Below are 17,394 nucleotides of genomic sequence, written 5' to 3' on the forward strand. Positions count from 1 at the left end.
CCCGTCCGACTTCGCTCCAAAATTTCCTTGCACTTTCCAAAACACTTAGTTTCCAAAACACTTTTCTTGCAATACGCAGACAACGCAGGGCGTAGTTTTGTTTTTCGTTCTTCTATCCATCCATTCGATCTGACGGGGAATCTACTCGTCGGCGAGGTTGTAGATCTTCTGGACCTTAGCAAGCATCTCCTTGAAGTTAATGTCGAGATCCTTGAGGAGGCCGTCTTTGAAACCAAATACCCAGCCGTGGACGATAGGGTACTGGTTCTTCTTGTAGGACTGCTGAACGGCGGCCGTCTTGATGACGTTGCGGCACTGCTCGACAACGTTGAGCTCGACGAGGCGGTCGTAGCGCTTCTCCTCGTCGGCAATGGCGTCAAGCTCCTCCTCGTGCAGACGATAGACGTCCCGGATGTTTCGCAGCCAGGGGTTGAGGATGCCGAGATCCTTGGGAGTCATGGCGGCCTTGACACCGCCGCAGCCGTAGTGTCCGCAGACGACAATGTGCTTGACGCCGAGGTGGCGGACGGCATAGTTAATGACGCTCATGGCATTGAGGTCCGTGTTGACAACCAGGTTGGCAATGTTGCGGTGGACAAACGTCTCGCCGGGCTCAAGACCAGTAATCTGCTCGGCTGGGATACGCGAGTCACTGCATCCAATCCAAAGGTAGTTGGGGGACTGGCCGGCGCTGAGGCTGACAAAGTAGCCCGGGTCCTGCTCCTTCTTCTTCGCAGCCCACTGGCGGTTGTTCTCGAAGATGCGGTCGTGGGACTGCTGGAGGTACTCCTCGACGTCCTTGGGGGTCGCGCCGGCCATGATCTTGGGTTTGGAGGTTACGGGTGGGTGAGGGTGGTCGGAGCCGTTGCAGCAGGAGCTGGCGAGGCGTGAGGCGGCAGCTAATCGGTTGGGGAGGGCAACGGTCTCGCGAGGTGCAAAGAAGGTTTGCCTTTTCAGTGTCGAGCGCAGAGGTCGAGCAAAAGTGCGAATGGGCAGCATCAAGTGAGAGAGGGGAGAGGGAAGGGGGTAGGTGAGGGATGGTGGTGGGTGAGCGGGATATATATGCAAAGCTGTTTGTCAGAGGTCGGGCGTAATCGCGAATTTTGTAAGAGCAAGTCGAGATAGGTGCTACTCGGGGTCGATCTGCGAATGACGTTGGCGGGAGTAAGTTGAGGGGTGGATGCGAGTGGGTTTAGGAGCTTGGCTGGTGCAGTAGCGGCAATGCGTGTGTTTGTGACTGGTTGAATTGTTGGGTGGATGGTTATGCGGCTGTAGGAGGGATTGCCGTATGTAAGAGGTGAGAAACGAGAAAGGGTCGGACGGGGGCAGGGTCTGGGGTCTTTTTGATGCTGATGATTGGGTGTGTCGAGGGGTGGAGGGGGTTGATGGCACAAGATTGATCGAGATGGAGGTGTTTGCTGGTGTTTGCTGGTGTTTGCTGGTGGTGTTCGTTGGTGTTTGTTTGGGGGATGGGGGGAATGGGGAACGCAGCCTCTCACCAGCCTTATTGGGGATCGCAATTCAAGCAACAGGGAGGGGATTACAGCGCATTTGGCCCAGCACAAAAATTGACCACTGCACTGAACCAGTACGCCTTCGTCCTTTTAGCAACAGTGAAGGCACTGATTCAGCAGTTTTTACAGGAGGAAGTGCAAGTAATGCACCCTGTGACGGCTGTAACCAAATCATCTTGGCGCAACGCGTACGGAGATGTATTGCAGCATGTATTGCATGCAACCCATAGTAACGCATGCAGCAGCTGACAGCATCATGTATGCCACGTCCTCCTCTTACACTAGAAAATAAGGATATATTACTCTGTACAAAAGAGGGGCATCCATCCATGTAGTGGCCGTAGTCGAGATGTGATGGATTTGCTTGTTACCCGCCAAATCTTGTTGAGCAGATGCACACATGCGGCTTTCCCAGAAGTACACAAGCCTCTCCACAACTCCGCAGTGCACGAAACTTTGCCTAGGATGGCTGAGAGCGGCACGAGACAGCGTGTGCGCAGATGGAGATGGGGTTGTACGAAAAATTTCGTGGCTTATATCAACATTGATGACGAAGAGCATTTCCCTTGTTTGTTTTCCTTTGCAAGTCTTATTATCATTCTTCATCCCCTCTCTTCCTCAACGTCATGCAGCTCCCCCGTCTTCACAGGCCGAGAGCTCCTGCACCAGCCACCTCCAGCCCCAACCGCGCCCCACATCGAGAATGTTCCCTCGGCACGGCACAACACAGCGAGCCGTTGACAGAGTTCCAGCGCATCTCCAGCACATAGCTCCCCTGAAGGCTTGTTGAACGCCCCACCCGCACAAGCCACAATGCGCTGCTACCTCGACCCAATCGGCAGTAAATCAGAGACCTCAAAATCTTGCACGGTGCTTCCTACTGCAAAAAGTCAAGCCGGTTGCTCCGCCGCATATGCCCCGTCCGCCCCAACCTTACCTTGGCTTGAGCTATTCGGGAAATAAACTCCCCCAAGACAAAAACTGGAACGGGGTTAACTAGCCAGCGCCGCTGGAAAGCCACGAAGAAAATCCTTGGTCAGCGCTCCAGCATCTATTTCTCGACGTCACAGAACCTTCTCCTTCTCTCCTTGTCCGCCATCCCTACGTCGACTTTCTCTCCGCCCGGGACGACCTACCTCCTCGATCCTACAGCAGCCGCCGCCAAGGGCCCTGCGTTGCCACTTTGCTGCCACCGCCGCTGCCGAGCTCCGCTTGCTTGCTCTTTTTCTGAGCTTCGGGCTGAAATCGTCATCATTCGCTGTCGCCTTGCTTTGTCGACGCCAACCCCCCTCTCGTCGTACAAACGAAACCAGCAGCCATCCCCGATCGCGAACGGTTTCTTGTCATTCATCATCCAAGAATAGCATAAACACGCAGATTCTACAGCCATGACCAGACCAAAGCGCGGCGTTCGCTTCTCCCACAAGTCCAGCAACGGCAGCGGCTCTGAGGGCCGTCGGTCGAGCTTCAGCGACCTCAGCGAGGATGGCTCACCTTCGCGCAGCAAGGCGCATCTGACGCTCGAGACGGTCGAAGAGGTATGATGTTTTGCGTCCATCGTCACAGATGCGCTAACCCTTTCGTCCTCGATAGAAGCCGCCCACCCCCGAGGAGCAAAGGGCCGAGTACGAGAAGAAAAAGGCCAACTTTTGGACGCGGACGTTATGGACCTTTGTCATGATTGGCGTCTTCTTCGGCGCCCTCTTCATGGGCCACATATACATGATCGCCATCGTCACCGCCGTCCAGATCATCTCCTTCAAGGAGGTCATCGCCATCGCCAACGTCCCCAGCCGCGCCCGCTCCCTGCGATCGACCAAGAGCCTCAACTGGTACTGGCTCGCTACCACCATGTACTTTTTGTACGGCGAAAGCGTCATCTACTACTTCAAGCACATTGTCCTGGTTGACAAGGTGCTGCTTCCGCTCGCTACCCACCACCGCTTCATCAGCTTCATTCTCTACGTTTTTGGTGAGCCCATACAGACCCTTCGACTCTAAACAAAAGTCGTCCGCTTGCTTGCGCTCTCGCCATGCTAACCAAATCTTACCCAGGATTCGTCTTCTTTGTCGCCTCCCTCAAGGCTGGCCACTACAAGTTTCAGTTCACCAACTTTGCCTGGACACACATGGCCCTCTACCTCATCGTCGTCCAGGCGCACTTTGTCATGAACAACATTTTCGAGGGCATGATCTGGTTCTTCCTCCCCGCCTCCCTCGTCATCACCAACGACATCTTCGCCTACATCTGCGGCATCGCCTTTGGCCGCACCCAGCTCATCAAGCTGTCCCCCAAGAAGACGGTCGAGGGCTTCGTCGGCGCCTGGATCATGACCGTCATCTTCGGCATCTTCCTCTCCAACCTCATGATGCAGTCCAAGTTCTTCATCTGCCCCGTCAACGACCTCGGCGCCAACATCTTCACCGGCCTGCAGTGCAACCCCAACCTCGTCTTCCTCCCTGCCACCTACGAGATCCCGCAGTTCTTCTTCCTGCCGCAGCACCGCACCATCACCCTCACCTTTGCGCCGATTCAGCTCCACACCTTCATCCTTGCCTCGTTCGCCTCCCTCATCGCGCCGTTTGGTGGCTTCTTCGCGTCGGGCCTGAAGCGCAGCTTCAAGATCAAGGACTTTGGCGACTCCATCCCCGGGCACGGCGGCATGACGGACCGCATGGACTGTCAGTTCATCATGGGCTTCTTTGCCTACATGTACTTTCACACCTTCATCGCCGTCTACAAGGTCGACCTCGGCACGGTGCTGGAAACCGCCATCACCAGGCTTGGCCCTGACGACCAAGTCGAGCTCGTCAAGAGCATGTGCCGGTATCTTGGCAACCAGGGTATCGTCCCTGAAGCCGTATGTGACACCCCACCCCATCTCCAGATCTCTCCTCTCGATTTGTTTACTAACTACGTCTATGCTATAGCTTACCGCGTGTATTGACCACGCCATGGCCGCCAGCCAATGAGCAGATGCGATGAAATGACCAAATTGTTTTAGTTGCTTCTATTTTTCTCCTCCCCGCCCTGAACAAAAAGGCCTTGGTGGTGACCACTTCATGAATATGCCCTCCACTATGTATTCTCCCTCCATATATGCACAAGCATATATATATGCATCGTTTTTTACACACAAACCGGCGGATAAAGCATCAAATTAGCCAATCTAGTACGAGCTCAACACTCGATACCAACATTGGGGAGTTGTCGATATATAAAAGAGTTCTTTTTTCTTTCTTCTTCCACATTTCCTCTTCGTCATCTCACAACAAGAAAATCCATTACACGTGCGATATGAAAGAGAAAAACCTGAAAATAATGCCCAGAAAGAAATAAGAAAAGAGGCTCCCAATATATGTTCCTCCACACGCAAGTCCTGTATCTCCGGGTGCGTGGGTATTTCTTTTGTACTTATAAGCGAGGCTTGAACCCGCCAACTGCTGGCCACGTTTTTGCATCAGTTACCTTGTCTTGAAGCTATTAAATGCGATCGTTTTCTACGCGTGATTCGTACCGTTATGGCCGCTGGTGCCGTTTAACCGCATCTTGCTCGCTGATTCTTCGTAATGTTCATTCGTCGTCATTACCTTGCTGTGATGAACGCGGCGCGTCCAGCCGCCCTCTGCCTCGAGGAGCGCTCCCACCGGCGCCGCGACGGCGAGCAGCTGCGCGTCCCTGAAGCGCGGCGCCAGCAGCGACAGACCGATGGGCATGCCGTGTGCGCCCTGAAAGCCGGGAGTGTTGAGCACGGGGACGTGCAGGGCGGACCACATCTTGCAGAAGAGGTAGCTGCCGGTGGTGGCGCCCTCGGGGGCCTCGTCCGGGGCGCTCGGGGTGAGCGCGGCGTCGTAGCCCTCAAGCAGCGCGTCGAGGCGCGGCCGCAGCGTGGCGATGCCGTCGAGCGCCTCGAGGTAGGCGCGGTGCGAGTAGCCGCCTCCGGTCTCAGCGTAGCCGACCAGCAGCGCGCCGAGGTGCGCCCGGTGCGCCCGGTACTCGGGCAGGAACGCGGTGCCGCCCTCGCGCGCCAGCACCACGTCGTACCACGCCGGCAGCCGGTCGAACGCGGCCGGCAGCTCCACGTCCTCGACGACGGCGCCGCGCGCGCGTAGCAGCGCCACCGCGCGGTCCATCGCGGCGCGCGTACCGGGCCCGGCGTGCGGCCACATCATGGTCCGGAGCACGGCAAGCCTCAGCCCGCGCACCGAGTCTAGCGACGGGGATAAGGACGGCGAGGGCGAGGGCAGCGAGGAGTCGTCGTGCAGGCCAAAGGCGTCGGCTAGCAGCACCAGGTCGTCGACGCCGCGCGCGAAGAAGCCGAGCGTATCGTAGGTGACGGAGAAGAACTTGAGGCCCTCGCGGGAGATACGGCCCCAGGTGGGCTTGAAGCCGTACGTGCCGTTGAAGCACGCCGGTCGGATGACGGAGCCGCCGGTCTGCGTGCCGAGCGCGACGGGCACCTGGAAGTCGCCGACCGAAGCGCCGGAGCCGGAGGACGAGCCACCGGGCGTCCGCGACGGGTCGTGCGGGTTGCGCGTGGACGGGCCTTCGCCGGTCGCGGCGAACTCGGTCGTCGTCGTCTTTCCGATGAGCAGCGCGCCGGCGGCCCGGAGGAGCTGGACGGGCGCGGCGTCAACTTTTGGGAAGTCGCCCTGGTAGGCGCTCGAGTTGAACTGCGTCGGCATGTCTAAGAGGGAGGGGGGTGGCTGGTTAGCGAGAGCCGAGGGGGCCGGGGTCCGAGATCCTACGCGGGTTCTCGGGAATAACAAAAAAATCGGGACCTCACCTTTGGTGTAGATGACATCTTTGACGCCAATAGGCATGCCATGGAGCGGACCGCGCTGCTCAAAGGGCACGGCGTCGAGGGCGCGCGCCTGCTCGAGGACGAGGTCCCGGTCCAGGTAGGCCCAGGCCCGGACCTGGGAGTCGCGCTCGGCGATGCGATCCAGCAGCGCCTGCGCGTACTGCTCGACCGTCAGCTCGCCGGCGCGGATGTAGCCGAGGACTTCGGCGGCCGTGAGGAGGTGAGCATCGTCGGCGATGGAAGGTGCCTGCGCCGCGCCCATGATTGCAGTAGACCAGCTAATTCAGGGCCCTGGGAGGGAGAAGGGCTTTTTCTCTTGGCTGCCAATGGCGAAAGAATATTGACAACCGGCGTGATGTGAGTGGGGGGGTATATCCGAAGCACTTGGCGAATCCCCTTCTAATACGCAAAGTAAATCAGACGACGTCGCGGCGATAACGAAACGAGGGTACTATAGACGGCCCTGCTATGCTATAGCGACGGGCCCCGTAGTCGGAAGCGGCTGGTCTGGAGACGAGGAGACTCGGGGAAAGAGGGGGGGGATAGAGAGAAGGAAGGATTGAACTTCGAAGGAGGCGGAAGCTGAGGACCAAAGCATAAACTAAAAAAAACGGCGGCGGCGGCGCAGAAAACGGACCGTACCTATCGTTAGCTTTTATGTTCCCGAGAGCAACTTCCCCACTGCGCATACGCTAGAGTGACTCGCCCTCGTCTCTTCTCTTGCTGTCTTGTCAGGAGATAAGCGGAATCGGATGGATTCTAGACGACGGATGTTGTTTTGTATGATCCTTGGCGAGTGGCGAAGAAGGAAGCCGAAAGACGGAGGAAAGGGTGTATGTAGGTGGACGGAAGCGAAGCGAGGAAGGTGTCAAGACAGATGAGGAAGGAAGGGGGGGGTGAGGTGGCACGGAAGATTCGTTAGACGACGCCCTTGTGTGAGGTAACTGATGATCTTTGACAGTCCTAATAGACCAAAGATCCCGTCCCCGTCTAACCTTGGGGATGCTAGTGTCGTGTATAGGCCGTCAGTCTGGAACCACCTCCGAGATTGTGTTGGTTGGGTCAAGTGGATGAGTTAGCGGGTACACCTACATACACCACCACAGAGAGAGAGAAGCGGGAGGGAGTGGCCGATTGTTGGTGCGTACTAAGGGTAATAAGGTTTCTCGGCTTCCCAGGCAGAATGACGACGTATTGGGTTGTTGTCCAAATGTCTTGAATGTGTCAGGCAACCGAGGGAGACAACTTCGTCGTCGATAGGTTGTTTGTCTTGGGACCCTTGTTAACTGCTCAGGTGATTCAGACCATTCAGATCTCAGGTTTCGGCCAAGGCTCCTACAATGTCTTCCAAGGCTCGTATATATAGCTAGCGGTATATAGCTAGCGGTTCCCGGGAGCACGGTTTGCGCATTGCATGGGGAGGGGCTTTGTTGTACGCTTGGACCCCGGTAGACGTGGACCGGTAGATCAAGAAAACGGCCTACGTCAGAAACGAATGACTGGGCTGGCGACATGGGATATCGTATGTATGAGGCGCAGCGCCAGAAGTAGAAAGGGGGAAGGCAGAAAAAAATAATTGGGACAAAGTCTGCCCTTTTGGCTGGGGCTACTGCTCTGTGTGTGCATGCAAGGCAGGGCGTGGGTGTATGTATGTAAGTGTGTGTTGTGGTGTATGTATTCGTATGTACATAGGGATACAGGACAGGCTGATAAAGCATAGCCAAATTAGTTAACGACCGACTTGCTATTTCGGCGTTTCTTGGAACAAGTGTCTCAAATTCGGGGCCGGGTATGTCTCTTCTCTTTGCCTAGTTGCCTAGTAAGGTAGTCTTGCGCAAGACAGGGGTGATGTGTGCCATTTCTAGTCTCCTAAAAAAGAAAGAAATCCTCTAAAAATTTTCTCAGTCTCTCCCTTTTTCCTGGCTTTCCGGTATGCAGCTCTGTCCTTATTCGCCTGCACCAACTTTACATCCCAGCACAGGGCCAGGCAGGGGATAAGGCATCGTCCAATCAGGTACCAGTTGGTGAGCTAAAATCGCCAGCTAGCAGGGTTCTTTGGTCCTGGAGCCTGGGCCAGGGGTTAAAAAGGAGGGAAGTCCCCGGTTGGGCACATTGCATATCCGGAGATGGGTATTCTGGAAGCTTTGGGCTGGAACTATGTACAGATGCATGTACTGGTATACAGTGCATGGAATAGGGCGTCATGACATGCCATCCAGCAGGCAGTGATACTCTTTCTCACTCGTTGCCAACCCAACAAGTCAGTTTGGTGGTGAAGGATGCGAGATGCATGGACACGTGTCGTGGCCCTATCTGATGAAGACGACAGCGAGAACCGGGAGGGAAGGAAGAGTGGAAAAGGCAACGCATGAACGAGAAGCCCTCCAGCCGCACCAGAAGAGGGCTCTTCAAGACAATGACTCCCCTATTAGAAAATAGCTCATAAGCTCGTACGAGTGTACGAGTTGTACGGATGAACGGCCAGATCAGCAGAGTTGCTTATGCTACGTACGAGTCAAGCAGATGCCCGCTCGCCACCTTCGCAGACGCACATGAGCTGTGCCAAACGCGAAGCATGCAGACCAGGAAAGCGGCTCCGGCCCAGGAAATCGGAAACAGGGTATAGACCGGTTTCACTGCGGGATGTACAACTCCACTGTTTCGATTTGAGGGACGACTTGTTTACTGACCACTGGGTTGAGAGAGGACAGCGAGAGAGAGAGAGAGAAGGACACACGCGGAGATTCGAGAGAACAGAGGGGACGAACAAAAGTCATGTTTCTGCGTGGCTCGGCATGAGAAAAAGCAAACATGCATGACAAGTGCGCCCAACCAGAGGGCGTCTTGTCAGCCACGACTGGCGGGGAGGGAGGGTCAATCACTGATGAGCCCATCGAAGACCGCCCGCAGGCAGTTCATAGGCCGGGGTAGTCTATTATATGTGCTTTGGATGGTACGGAGCAACTAGTTAGTTAAATAGAAAAGCACGCAAGAGCGGTGTGTGTAAGTGTGTGCGCGAGTGAGTGCGCGAGTGAGTGCATGCCTCAAGCAAAAAGCCTCACGAGGACATGGCTGGACCGCAAGAATGGCCTCTTTTCGGTATGAATTTCTCTCTCTTCGCAGGAAGATAATGACAGCTGCATAATTGGGCCTAAATCGACAACCCTTGCAGCTAGTTGTTTCCTCAAGCAACTTCCCGCCTTGCTCTCAAGAACGGTTGGTCCGAATTACATCGGTGGTGGCAAGAGGTTGATTGCTATTTTCGGGAAACACACGGAAGAAGCAGAACGAAAGAAAAAAAGAGAAAGAAAAAGAACAAGAGGCGGAAGAATCATGTTTGGATGAAATTACCACAAGTTTCCTTCCTCCACCATTCCGACACACACCCTTGTTCATGATCAAAGTGGCGCTGGAACAGTGCATTTCAAGGGACCAGGACACGTAGGAATTACCGGGCATCATTATCGGAATGCAGGCTGCCACGCTGTATATAGTAGTCCGAAAATTTCACTCTGCATTGCCATTTTTACCCTTTCATCGGTGAGAGCCTGTCGGCTCCTTCCCTACCTAATCTCTACGCAGGCATCAATAATGCATGCATCATCATGACCTCTGCCAGCTCCCCTACCTACATTGCATTGCACTGGCACATATAAGATGTGACCCTTGTCCAGTCACTTGGCCGCAGCAACATCCCCCCCTGCTGCCGGGACACTTCCCGACCAAACGGCCTGCCTATCTGCGGCCTATGCGCCATTCTACAGTCGGGCAACAGACTGCATCGGAAGCAGGCAAAGCTGCTTGCCCTGCCTGATACGCACACAGACCGAAGACGCAGACGCGACTCGTGCATCTTACATCTTGCATTACTCTCTTCTCTGAGCTGGCGGCGGTGTGTCACGTCAGTGCAGAAAACGGCCCTGTGCAGACAGCCACGATGATGCATGGGTGGGTGATGATATGACGCTTCGGCAAAGGAAGTTCAGTGCCTCATTCCTACCTTTTCCTTGTTCTAAGAACGTCATGGATAGTCGTTGTCAGGAGTAAGCCAAGTGGGCGCGGACGATCCTCCCCGGATTTGCTGTCCCTCACTTCCCTTCACTTCCCGACGTGCAAGTGATGGACGGCACAGGGACTCATCTCAGTCAGGGTGACTTGGCGTGCCAAAGAGCCAACCCGTCATGGAGATGGAAAAATCTTGGCGGCCCGCCGCCGCTGTCTCATCACTGATGTTCGGCAGCCTTCGTATCCGCCTCATGCCTCATGCCTCATGCCTCCTGCCTCCTGCTGTGCCACCCGACCGACCCAACGACCAGCCAGGCCTGACGGGGAGATTTCTGTCTACCTGCGCATGGACAATATTGTTCCACGCCCGGCATCCCCATGTGATCTATTTTGAATGTTTACCAAGTTTCGACATATCGGTAGTTGCCTGCCACTGCCCGGTCGGCAGATGAGGACGGCTTGCTTCTTTGACAACAGGTTCAAAGGGCAGCATCGGCCGTGCATCGCGTCAGAAAGCATCGGCCCGTCATGCACAGTCAAGTAACTGGAGAAGATGTGGTGCCATCACGGCACGGTTGAAGACCAAGATTTGAAACAACAAAACATGGGAATATCAAGCTAACTATTCGTAAATACAGAAGAAAAGCCATCCTTGCCGCCCAGTCGACCGCTTTTGGTCGTGGATGCATATGGCTGCATTCTATCCCGTACCGTTCAACGCCACAATTCAATCAATCAAGCAACCCTTCAATGAGACAAGATGAAAATTTCTTTCGTTCATCTGACCACGGGCCGTCAAGACCGCATGCTCTTGCCGATCTCCGACTGCCAGCCCTTGGAGCGCTCGAAACCGTTGGCGTGCGTCTGGAAGTCGGTGATGGCCTGGACCACCTCCTCCTTGGACGTCAGCACGAACGGGCCGTACTGCACGATGTCTTGATCTAACGGCTGGCCCGCCACGATCGCCACCCGCGCGTCCCCGCCCGCGTCCGCATCGTTCTCCACGTACACGGCCTCGCCCTCGACGTTGAAGACGGCGTTGTAGTACTGCCCGACCGGCTGCCGGTTGCCCTCGCCCTCCTTGCCGAAAACGACCCCGTCGCCCTCGAGCACGTAGGCGAACGCGTTCCAGCCGCGCGGCAGCGGCTGCACGACCCGCGCGCCGGGCCGCAGCGCCACGTCCAGGATCCAGACGGGCGTGTATGCCAGGTCCCGGACCGAGTCGACGCCGTGGCTCTGCCCGGAGATGACCTTGATGGTCGCCTTGCCGCCGTCCACGTCTACCTGCGGGATCTCGGCGGCGCGCAGGTCCCGGTACCGCGGCTCGCAGTACTTGAGCTCCTTGGGAAGGTCGACCCAGAGCTGCAGGCCGACGTTGGGGCTCCCGTCGGCATTAAAGTGGGGCATTTCTGCGTGCTGAACGCCTTTTCCAGCTGTCATGAATTGAAGATCACCGGCGTTGATGGTGCCGCTGGAGCCGGTGAAGTCTTCGTGGTCGACGGCGCCTTCAAGGAGATACGTGATAGTCTCCTGGCCGCGGTGGGGACTTGAGGTTTGGCGATGTTAGCGATGGTGGTTCATTTGGTGGGGGTTGTGGGGAAGCAAACGGGAAGAAAAAAAGGGAAAGAAGGCAAAGAAGGCAAAGGTGAATTGAAAAGGATAAAAAACTCACTGGTCGGGAAAGCCAGCGCCGGGCTTGACGGAAAAGTGATCGAGCATCAGAAACGGCGTCAGGTTGCGCAGCGCCGGCGTGCCGATGGAGCGGCGCACCCGCGCGCCTTGGCCCTCGGCCTGCTCGACCGCCAAAAAGGCCTTGCGGATGGTCCGCGGGACGGGAGAATCGGTGGTGGTGGCGCTCATCGAAGCGGATGTGTGAATCGCCGCTGTTCTTTTCTTCTGGATGATGCTGGACAAGAGGGAGCTTGTCAGGAACTGTTTGGTCGCGGAGAGCTTCGTGGACGCAATGATGGCGGGCGTGGGCTCTGCTATGTAGATGTAGACGAGACTGGAGAGGAGAGCAAAGACGACTGCTGTGACTATGTTGTTGATGAGTGTGCTTCGAAGCATGGGAAGTCTGGGTACTCGGGATCGAAGACGGTGGTTATATAGACAGAGACTATGTGTGGTGGAAATGTTGCGAACGTTTTGGACGAATCTGGCACTTATATTGCTTCCATTCGCATTCGAGCTAACTCAGAACGACTACACAAATCAAGGGCTTGTTAACTAATAGCTTTGCGGTTGCTTGCATAATTATTAGTGACCATCCCAAGACGGCTCCAAGGCGGGGGACCCTCGAGACCCTATCCAGTCAACAGCGTCGTTTTTTGCTTAGATGCACGTTACATCAGCACGCTGTAATCGTCAATTGGGCCAGACACTCTGATATGTGGGACATTTTGCGTTGGTAGGTGGCGTTGTCAGTCTGGAAAATGCGGTTCTGGAAATAGGGCGGAAATGCTTGGAAGTCTTTGGAACGCAATGAGATATAGAAGGTAAGCAACAAATGCGGCGATTATTTAGGAAGAAATCTTTAGATGTATTAGGAACAAGTTAGAAATGGCGATATGAGATCTTTAGTGGAATAGTTCAACACGACTTGACAACTTGTCGAATCCATGTCCTCCTCCACACGTCAACATACCAGTCCATGCAGCTACCCTGCAGCCAGAGCATCACTGAATGCCACGGAAACGCAGCCCATATCAGCTCATGTCAGAGATCTAAAGTCTAGGCCTTTCTCCTTGCAGTCAAACACTCTCAACTTGCCCATCTACGCCAACTCCTCCTTCACAACCTCCACCAACTTGGCTGCCGCCGCCCTCACCGCGTCCATCCCCGGCTCCTCGTCCTCCAGGAACAACGCCCTCTCAAACAAGTGATCCCTCCCCTCCGCGACCAGCACCGTCACCCGCTCCCCGCCCATCACCTCCCGCAGCCTCTCACTCACCGCCAGCGGCACTGCCTCATCCCTATCCCCGTGCACCACCACCGTCCTCGGCCACCTCCCCCTACGCTCCGTCTCCCAGCCGTCCCACTCGCGCCCGCCGTCCAGCGCCGCCGTCATCCCCGGCCACTCGTTCCCGTGCACCAGGTACCGATACAGCAGCCCGCGCGCCTCGTCCACCGCGCGCTGCCCCTCCGTCCGCGCGTCCTCCACCACCGGCGGCGTCCACGCCGGATCGCGCGCGCCGTCCTCGCGGAGAGCAGAGACGCGGAAGCTGGCGGCGCCGTCGTGCCCGTTGGGTACGGAGCGGCCGACCATGAGCGGCGAGTCGGGGGAGAGGGCCGGTGCGACGGCGGAAGGGGGCGTGGGCGAGGGGGTCAGGAGCACGGAGGAGCGGTAGAACGGGTGCGTGAAGGTGTTGATGCCCGCGATGGAGAGGAGCGCGAGCGGCGGCGGGCTGGCGGCGCGTCCGAGGAAGGAGGCGAGAAAGAAGCCTGTCATGGGAAGTGTACAGATTAGTCAGGGACCGTAGTTTTTGAGAGTTTTATCAGAGGGGAGCGACGCACCTGCGCTGGCACCCACGACAATGACGCGCCGCTTCTTCCTCCCATCGTCGCCGCAGTCCCAGTTCTGCGCAAAGTCATACGCCGCCGCCACGTCCTCTGCCAAACCGTCGGTGCCTGTCTGCGGCATCAGCCGGTAGCTCGCGCTGATGAGCGGCCACCTCTGCTTATAACAAGCCTACTCCCCACGACAAAGTCAGAGAGGAATTTCATGCAAGTAGAAAAAATAAGAAAAAAAAAAAAAGGCGCAACCCAGTAACAAAGTTTGGATTTTGAAACCAAGTCTCAGCCTCAGAGCAGAAGCAACGCACCTGGACCAGCCATGGCGGGACACAGTCTCGGCCCCATCCCGTCAGCGCACCGGCATGGAAGAAGAGCGCGACGGGTACGTCCGGTCCTGCGGGGGGCACGGCGGTGTAAACGTCGCATTCGATGGGCATGCCATGGTTTGCATACACTTTTGTAATCTTTTCGAGCATCTCTAGGTAAGTTTTTGTGTTTGTGTTGAAGTAGCGGCTGTTGTGTGTTCTTTAACTAGTTGATGCGTTGTTTGTAGAGCGGCTTGCGGCTGTTGCACCGATCCATGGGCGGGGTTGGCATCGGAACGTAGCCGCAAGCTGAAGCCGTCGCTGCCTAGAAGGCGGCAACCACCCATTTCGTGCGTGCGTTTCCGTTTTGCCCTCAATTAGCGACGACCTATGTTTTACTGACATTGCAAGCTATGACCTTCCTGAATACATATTATACTAATAAAGCGACATTTATTACCTCTGCCTACAGAGCGCTACGGGCGGGACAATGGATCGGGAAGGCTACGAAAACATGTCCGATGAATCAAGAGTCCTGAGTTGCTACGCAAGGCTTAAAATGCAAAAAATTACAAGTCCGCGTATGTATACTACCTGGTTTTCTAGGCGCTTCTTAGTAAACTCGTCAATTATTAGCTCGGTAGACTTTGACGCAATGGATTCGGATAGTCCTTGGTTCGGCACTGCGTACCTGTAGGCACCTTGGCTCTGTCAAACGACGTAAGCAGGGCACAGTCACAAGTTAAGCTCTGCATATAGAACAAGGAAATTGCGGAAAGCTAGAGTTTATAAAACCAATTATTATCTATTAATGCCTATGGTGCTGGACGATTCCAACGACCAAGCCAGGCAACGAGCAGGTTTATATTCTTTTAAACACTTGTGGCGTAAAAACCACACACTGAGAATCCATCTGTCCATTCCCCGTCGTTACCATTAGAACAAGAACAAGATCACTAAATCATATCGACCCTCGTGAGCCTGCCGAGCACCGCGAGAAGAGTTGGCAACCGAGTGCCACGCCATTGCCCAGAGTGGCCATAGTAGCTTCTTCCAGTTCAAATGCGACACCCAGTGACCCTTCCAGTCGATACATCAGGCGGGGTATTATGTGGCAAACATGTGCATCATGAAGAAAAAGAGATTGCAAACAAAGGCTCGAGTCCTTTACAGGAAGAAAGCGGCGACACCAGCGGCGGCAGCAACGGCACCGACGGTGGCCTGGGCGGCGTAGTTCTTGGAGCCGGTGGTGGAGGTAGCACCGGAGCCGTTACCAGTGGAAGACTCTCCAGAGCCGGAGCCAGAGGAGGTGGGAGCCTGGGTGGTCTCGGAACCAGAGCCAGATCCAGTGGAGGTGGCCTCTCCGGAGTGAGTGGTCTCGGAGCCAGCGCCAGTGCCGGTGGAGGTAGCCTCGCCAGAGCCAGTGGAAGAGGCACCAGATCCAGAGGCACCAGATCCGGAGGCACCAGATCCAGAGGCACCAGCTCCGGAAGTCTCAGAGCCAGAGCCGGTGGAGGAGCCAGCGCTGTTGGTACCGGTGGACTCGGCGCCAGAGCCGGTGGTGGAAGCACCGTTGCCGCTGCCAGTGCTGGTGGCGGCAGAGCCAGAGGATGAACCACCGTTGCCGTTGCCAGAACCCGGGTTGATAGTGACACCCTGAGCCTTGCAGTACTCAACACCGTAGTTGACAGCCTGCGCAGAAACGTCGTGGCCGCAGGCCTCCGAAGTGCAGTCACGAATGCCGTAGCCGAAGTTGACGTTGTTGCAGAGGCACTTGGCGTCGTTGGCAGAGCAGCCAAGCTGGGAGGCCTGGCCGAGCATGGCCTGGATACAGGTTTGCTGAGACAAAGTTAGACTTGCCCACAAGTAGTCTGGCATTGCAGTCGACTTACACCACAGGCGGGTAGGCTGGAGAGATCCTGGGCAGTGGCGATAGCGGCCAGAGCGCTGAGAGCGAAAACGGTCTTCATTGTGATGGGAATTGTGGTGGAACACGGGGTCTAGGAAAGGGAGAGACATTAGCAGGTGCTCCAACACGGTCATGGTGGAAGGCGAGACTGCATCGCAGGTTGTAGCAGAGTGAAGGCGATTTGAGTGTGCTCTTGCGCCAGATCACATTGTAAAACCCTTGCGAGTTCATATGGCTCTCGTTCAAATTCGAGATGAAAAGATGACGCTTTGTTGAGCGATGAAATTGGCATCGGCGGCCGGTGTAAGAGGAGGAGTCTAGACATACTGTGAAGCAGTGTTTGAGTCGACGAGACAAAGCACAGGGCTGAGAGGTGCTGCAAGGAAAGCTTGGGCGAAACACTTGAGAGGAGAAACCGGTGGAAGTTGAAGCGTGAGAAGAGAGGAGAGAAGACGGGATCGCGAGGATGGAGGGTGGGAGGGAGGGCAATTATTAGTAGTGCAGCGAGAGACCGTGTCTAGGAAACGGCAAACGGCACCTAGGGCGTGACCAATTGACCAAGAGGACAAACTCTAAATGTGGGTTGGCGATTGGTGTCTGCCAGCTGGCGGGCTTGGGTGTGTGGCAGCTGGCAGCTGGCAACAAACGGAGGAAGCAAGGAGGGCCCATGACGACCTTCCCCTTGTCCTTGGATTTGGGAAAGAGAGGTTTGTTGTTGATTGTCTTGCCTGCTCCAAGAGGCTAGCAGATTAGCGCAGGACGGCTGCGCGCGATGGGCCATGCATGGTATGGAGGTACCGTGTACTTCGCGTTACAAGCGGGTACGTGCAGTCTAGCTTTTTCAAGCTGTTCTTGCCTTTCGTGGCTGGGACTGTGCTGGGCTTGGGTAGCAAACCGTCACACTGGTCAGGTACCTCGAGCTTTTTCTTTCGTCGTCCAGTAATCACGGCGCTGGGCCGGCTTGGAGGGACCGACGCGCTAAAATCGGGCTGCCACTAGCCACACAGGCGAACAGGGGTGGCTGAGAGTGAAAGGGGAAGGCGAGTGGGGTCCAGCTCGTCATATCTCGCTCCCTCGCTCTTTTTTCTGGAGTTGGATCTTGTGGCTCCTTGAGAGAGCAGCGGGGATTCCCAGTTAGCTGGAAGAAATAGATAGGCTATTAACAAGTTGACAGGGTCGGTTCAGCCCAGCAAGGCCTTTGGGTATCTCCAGGTGCGCAGCTGTCGTAAATCTCGCCACTGAAAAGCTTCTATGACAGCATCTTGCATTTATCATGTAAGAAAATCCAACCAACTGCAGAAGAGCTTCCAAGCTGCCCTCCATTAAGTGGTGGTTATCATGCG

General features: G+C 55.9%; 6 protein-coding genes across 6 annotated transcripts; 1 reads left to right on the plus strand and 5 right to left on the minus strand.

Annotated features, from left to right (window-relative positions):
* Positions 1-141: 141 nt before the first annotated feature.
* ISF_02969 (carbonic anhydrase 2) lies at positions 142-999 on the minus strand (the record flags this gene model as incomplete). Its single annotated transcript, XM_018846575.1, has 1 exon — positions 142-999. One exon carries the CDS (start codon positions 997-999, stop codon positions 142-144), a length of 858 nt encoding a protein of 285 aa, XP_018706303.1.
* Positions 1,000-2,902: 1,903 nt separating this feature from the next.
* On the plus strand, positions 2,903-4,487 carry ISF_02970 (phosphatidate cytidylyltransferase; the record flags this gene model as incomplete). Its single annotated transcript, XM_018846576.1, has 4 exons — positions 2,903-3,052; positions 3,108-3,486; positions 3,570-4,375; positions 4,446-4,487. The coding sequence occupies 4 exons, from the start codon at positions 2,903-2,905 to the stop codon at positions 4,485-4,487; spliced, it is 1,377 nt and encodes a 458-aa protein (XP_018706304.1).
* Positions 4,488-5,015: 528 nt separating this feature from the next.
* ISF_02971 (glutamyl-tRNA(Gln) amidotransferase subunit A) lies at positions 5,016-6,581 on the minus strand (the record flags this gene model as incomplete). Its single annotated transcript, XM_018846577.1, has 1 exon — positions 5,016-6,581. One exon carries the CDS (start codon positions 6,579-6,581, stop codon positions 5,016-5,018), a length of 1,566 nt encoding a protein of 521 aa, XP_018706305.1.
* A 4,538-nt stretch (positions 6,582-11,119) lies between these two features.
* Positions 11,120-12,391, minus strand: ISF_02972 (pirin; the record flags this gene model as incomplete). The annotated part of the gene is made up of 2 exons (XM_018846578.1): positions 11,120-11,870; positions 11,997-12,391. The coding sequence occupies 2 exons, from the start codon at positions 12,389-12,391 to the stop codon at positions 11,120-11,122; spliced, it is 1,146 nt and encodes a 381-aa protein (XP_018706306.1).
* Positions 12,392-13,097: 706 nt separating this feature from the next.
* ISF_02973 (pirin) lies at positions 13,098-14,313 on the minus strand (the record flags this gene model as incomplete). Its single annotated transcript, XM_018846579.1, has 3 exons — positions 13,098-13,765; positions 13,838-14,012; positions 14,146-14,313. The coding sequence occupies 3 exons, from the start codon at positions 14,311-14,313 to the stop codon at positions 13,098-13,100; spliced, it is 1,011 nt and encodes a 336-aa protein (XP_018706307.1).
* Positions 14,314-15,309: 996 nt separating this feature from the next.
* On the minus strand, positions 15,310-16,112 carry ISF_02974 (CFEM domain protein; the record flags this gene model as incomplete). The annotated part of the gene is made up of 2 exons (XM_018846580.1): positions 15,310-15,981; positions 16,035-16,112. 2 exons carry the CDS (start codon positions 16,110-16,112, stop codon positions 15,310-15,312), a joined length of 750 nt encoding a protein of 249 aa, XP_018706308.1.
* Positions 16,113-17,394: the final 1,282 nt, after the last annotated feature.

This window comes from Cordyceps fumosorosea, assembly GCF_001636725.1.
Source record: "Cordyceps fumosorosea ARSEF 2679 chromosome Unknown scaffold_5, whole genome shotgun sequence".
Lineage (NCBI taxonomy): Eukaryota > Fungi > Ascomycota > Sordariomycetes > Hypocreales > Cordycipitaceae > Cordyceps > Cordyceps fumosorosea.